This window comes from Rhincodon typus, chromosome 16 (genome assembly GCF_021869965.1).
Source record: "Rhincodon typus isolate 14 chromosome 16, sRhiTyp1.1, whole genome shotgun sequence".
NCBI lineage: Eukaryota > Metazoa > Chordata > Chondrichthyes > Orectolobiformes > Rhincodontidae > Rhincodon > Rhincodon typus.
In genome coordinates this window covers 2,774,630-2,779,905 of record NC_063347.1, presented here as the reverse complement: position 1 = coordinate 2,779,905, position 5,276 = coordinate 2,774,630, and the positions used below count along the sequence as shown (strand labels likewise).

At 48.4% G+C, this 5,276-nt stretch overlaps 1 protein-coding gene across 1 annotated transcript; it reads left to right on the top strand.

Annotated features, from left to right (window-relative positions):
* The first annotated feature begins 1,616 nt into the window (after positions 1 to 1,616).
* On the top strand, positions 1,617 to 4,052 carry LOC109923966 (carbohydrate sulfotransferase 11-like). Its single transcript, XM_020523988.2, has 2 exons — positions 1,617 to 1,718; positions 2,802 to 4,052. The coding sequence occupies exons 1-2, from the start codon at positions 1,617 to 1,619 to the stop codon at positions 3,654 to 3,656; spliced, it is 957 nt and encodes a 318-aa protein (XP_020379577.1). The 3' UTR covers positions 3,657 to 4,052.
* The last annotated feature ends 1,224 nt before the right edge of the window (positions 4,053 to 5,276 follow it).

Below are 5,276 nucleotides of genomic sequence, written 5' to 3'. Positions count from 1 at the left end.
TAAATTCAAAGTGGTGGAGGACCGTGAGCGTGTGTTTCTGGCCAGGAATTGTTCTGAAATTGCGTGAGGTTAGATTTTCATTAACAGCTGGAAGAAGGTGCTGAACATGTTGGCATTTCAGGATTGTCAGCTACAAAATTGGTGAGACTTCATTCCCCTCTGAATACGAAACTGAAAACCCATCAACCGTACACCTTAAAAACGTAAAGCATATTCATTTGGCAGCTTAAAAATGAACGGTTCTGATGTACAAGAGATACCTGGAAGGGATGATGCTTCTCAAAAGTATTTTGGACTCTGTGTAATCTGAAATTATATTTGCATGTATTTCGAATGGTGATCTGAATCTGAAAAGGATCTCTAGAAACAGTCCACAAATGATTTCAGTTTTGTGACCCAGACTTCAGGGGTTAAATGATGAGAGATTATGCAAATTAGGCCTGTTTTCTCTCCTCTAGAATTTAGGAGGTGAAGAGGCGATTTGATTGAAATCTTCAAAATATACTATGTTTAAGTGAATCGAGGGTTATGGGGGAACGGCAGGAAAGTTGAGGATTATCGCATCAGCCGTGATCTCACTGAAAGGTGGAGCACACTTGATGGGATGATCTTATGGTGCCTTCAGTCACTCCCTTCAATATTCCCCAAAATTCCATGAGGAAATGCCCTTCGTCTAAACAGGAACAGGAGGAGACCATTCAGCCCTTCGAACCTCTTCTGCCAGTGTCCATGCCCGAACTGTACCCTGACTCCGTTCACTTTCCCCGGTTCCTTAACCCTCAATACTCCCATTGAACAAAAATCAACCACCTTTGTTTTCACTATTTAATTGAGGCCTGAGTCTCGATAGTGTTTTTATTGGGAGGGTTCCACGTTGCCCTTTGCATTCTGACATCACTCGTGTTTTGATGGGGATTTGGGAGAGGTTTGTGAAGAATGTTTAAGGATTTAAAACAGCAGGGACTCGGGGTGTAGGTGTTTATATTTTTGAAAGGCGACTTCACAAGGAGTGACAGTCCTCCAGGAATAAAACACTGTGTCACTATTTACTGACTGTCAACTGAGCCACTTAGAGAATCCGAGAATTGTAAGGTTTGAGGATGGAACTGGCTGGGTCGCTCTTTCTGGTTTCTACAGACAGAGTGGGCTGAAATGGCCTCATTTGAATCCAGTCACAATATTATTCAGTGATAAGACGGTGTAGAGCTGGATGAACACAGCAGGCCAAGCAGCATCAGAGGAGCAGGAAGGCTGATGTTTCAGGCCTAGACCCTTCTTCAGAACATGTTATAATATTATTATATTATTATAATATTATATTACAATATTATTCAGTCGTTCATGTCAGAGCCTGGAGTAATGTTGCTTGTTTCTTCAACAGAAATACCTCAAGTTCCACTTATTCATTCCATAGCTTAGTAAAGTAACTGGGCAACGTGCATTTGTGTAGCACCTTTCAAATTCCTCAGCACATGGTAAAGTGTTTAGCAGCCAATGCAATGATTTGGGAACGACATTGATTGTTGTACTGTGGGAAATGCAGCAGCCAGATTAGGCACAGCAAGATCCCACAAACAGCAAAAGGATAATGTGTGATGAGGTTTTTTTTAGTCTTGATGGTTATGGAGAAGTATGACCCATGGCCACTGGGTTTAATGCCAACTATATTCCATCAGAATATCGGTCCTGGGATCTGTAACGTCGACCTGACTGGGCAGGTGGGATCTCAGTTTAACGTCGAGTATTAAAGGCTGACCCTCTGACAACGCACCACTCCCCCCAGCGCTGACCCTCCGACAGCATGCCTCTTCCCCTGGTGCTGACCCTCAGTGCGCCTCTCCCCCTGGCGCTGACCCTCCGACAGCGCGCCACTCCACCCGGCGCTGACCCTCCGACAGCGCGCCACTCCACCCGGCGCTGCAGTGAGAGTGTCATCTTGTGGGATGGGTGTGGAACTTTGGTGCTGTCCCTGTCCTGGGGGGATGTTTGATGGGGAACAGGGGGGCGGTGGTCATGAACACTTAATGGTAAGGTCCTGGGGCATGTTGCTGAACAAAGAGACCTTGGAGTGCAGGTTCATATTTCTTTGAAAGTGGAGTCACAGGTGGATAGGATAGTGAAGAAGGCTTTTGGTACGCTTGCCTTTATTGGTCAGTGCATTGAGTATAGGAGTTGGGAGGTCATGTTGCAGCTATACAGGACATTGGTTCGGCCACTTTTGGAATACAGTGTTCAGTTCTGGTCTCCCTGCTATAGAAAGGATGTTAAGCTAGAAAGGGTTCAGAAAAGATTTACAAGGATGTTGCCAGGGTTGGAGGGTTTGAGCTATAGGGAGAAACTGAATAGGTTGGGGCTATTTTCCCTGGAGGCTGAGGGGTGACTTTATAGAGGTTTATAAAATGTTGAGGGGCATGGATAGGGTAAATAGATAAGGTCTTTTCCCCAAGATAGGGGAGTCCAAAACTAGAGGGGCATAGGTTTAAGGTGAGAGGGGAAAAATATAAAAAGGATCTAAGGGGCAGCTTTTTCAAGCAGGGTGGTGCGTGTATGGAACGAGCTGCCAGAGGAAGTGGTGGAGGCTGGTACAATTACAACATTTAAAAGGCATCTGGATGGGGACATGAATAGGAAGGGTTTAGAGGGATATGGGCCAAAGGCTGGCAAATGGGACTCGATTAATTTAGGATATCAGGTTGGGATGGACGAGTTGGACCCAAGGGTCTATTTCCGTGCTGTACAGCTCTATGTGAGTAAGTGGTGGTGTCGCCCTGACTGTTGGCTCTGTGTGTGTTTTGTTGCAGTTTGTCCGTTCCGATGCCCAGCAGATACACGAGCGTCGCCGTGCCATGTTGAACAAGAACTGTGCTGCCCACAATAAGTTGAGCCATAAACGGCGGATCCTGAACGCTGGTGACCTGCGACACCTCATTGTCGACGACCAGCATGGGCTCCTGTACTGCTACGTGCCGAAGGTGGCATGTACCAACTGGAAGAGGGTGATGATGGTACTGACCGGGAGTGGCAAGTACACTGACCCCTTGACCATCCCGGCCAGTGAGGCTCACGTGGCCTCGAACCTGCGCACTCTGGATAGCTATGGCACTGCCGAGATCAACTACCGGCTGAGGAACTACCTCAAGTTCATCTTTGTCCGCGAGCCCTTCGAGCGCCTGCTCTCCGCCTATCGGAACAAGTTCACCCGCAGGTACAACACGGCCTTCCACAAACGCTACGGGACGAAGATCATCCGAGAGCACCGGCATAACCCCAGCCCCGAGGCTTTGAGACATGGCGCTGACGTCACCTTCCAGGAGTTTGTGTGGTACCTGGTGGACCCCAAGACTAGGAGGGAGGAGCCCTTCAATGAGCACTGGGAGACCGTTTACTCTCTGTGCCACCCCTGTCTGATCCGCTACGATGTGGTGGGCCACTACGAGACCCTGCTGCAAGACGCCCGTTACCTCCTGGACCTGGTCGAATCTGACCATCGCATCACGTTCCCCTCGTCCAATGTGTCGTCACGGACCACTGATGACCTGACGGCCACCTTCTTCAAAAAGATCTCGCCGTTTTACCAGAGGAAGTTGTATAAGTTATACAAACTGGACTTCACCCTCTTTAACTACTCTGTCCCTTCCTACTTGAGCCTACACTGACCCAGCGGGGGGGTCCTTCCTGTTGCCACAGTGGGCTTCAGGGATTTGCAGCTAAAACAGAGGCATGACAACAGACCCTTCGGCCCATCGTCTGAGGAACGGTCACCGGACCCGAAACGTTAACTTCTGACTTTTTTTTTCTTCACAGATGCTGCCAGACCGTCTGAGCTTTTCCAGCAATTTCTGTTTCTGTTCCTGATTTTACAGCATCCGCAGTTCTTTCGGTTTTTCTCCGGCCCATCGTGTCTGCCAATGATTCTCATCCCATCCAGCCTTGTGTTCAAAAATGTCTCAAATGCTCAGCTAAATTGTTTTTTTTAAGTTGATTCACAGGATGAGGGTATCGCTGGCCAAGCAGCATTTATTGCCCATCCCTAATTGCCCAGAGGGCAGTTAAGAGCCAAGCACATTGCTGTGGTTCACATGTAGGCCAGACCAGGTAAGGATGGCAGTTTCCTTCCCTAAAGGATGTCCGTGACCCGGGTGGGTTTTTCCAACAATCAACAGTGGATTCCTGGTCGTTTTTAGACTCTTAATTCCAGATTATTTTTTTGAATTCAAATTCCACCATCTGCCGTGGTGGGATTCGAACCCGGGACCTGGAACATTAGCTGGGTCTCTGAGTTAACAGTCCAGTGATAACGCCACCGGCACTGCTGACCTTGGCAGAGTCACTGGCCAATCGGGTTGGTGACTCTGAGGTGTGACCTCCTCCTGAGTGATGAACGGATGTTCCTCAGGTCTCGCTCCTCAGGGGAGGGGAGTATGTTCCCCGGTCACATGTTAGGCCAGACAGCTAAAAACCAGCCCCCAACCACTCGGCCTTTCTTCCACAACCTTGTCATTTATTCCCCTCCAAACACGCGTCCAATCCCACAGGAATAAGAATGCAAAAACTAGGAGCAGGAGGAGGCCATTCAGCCCCTCAGACAATCAATGCTGGCCAAGCCACGCACTCATCCTGTGACCAATGTAAATAACAGTGAGATACTGTGACTAAGACGGAGTTATTAAACCTCAGTGCTGTGTTTAATATAAGATCATCAGGGCTAAGAACAGGAGGAGGCCATTCAGCCCCTTGAGCCTGCTGTGTCATTCAAAACCATCATGGCTGATCTCATCTCACCACAACTCCTCTTTCCTGCCCTTTCTCCATAACCTTTCACCCCATCACTGATTAAACATCTGTCTATCTCCTCCTTTAAATTTCCTCAAAGTCCCAGCACCCACCACGCTCTGGGGGAGTGAATTCCACAGATTCATGGCCCTTTGAGAGAAGTCATTCCTCCCCATCTCTGTTTTAAACCTGCTACCCCCTTATCCTAAAGCCATAACCTCTCGTTCTAGGTTGCCCCACATGAAGGAATATCCTTTCTACGTCTACTTTGTCAATCCCCTTTAGCATCTTATGGACCTCAATGGGATCTCCTCTCAATCTTCTAAACCCCAGAGAGTATGGGCCTAAACTGCTCACTGTCTCCTCATCAGGCAAGCCCCTCATCCCTGGAATCGATCTGTGAACCTCCCCTGAGCTGCCTCCAATACAACTACACCCCTCCCCGGGGAAGGGGACCACCACAGTACACAATACTCTGGGTGTGGCCTCACTAATACCTTGTA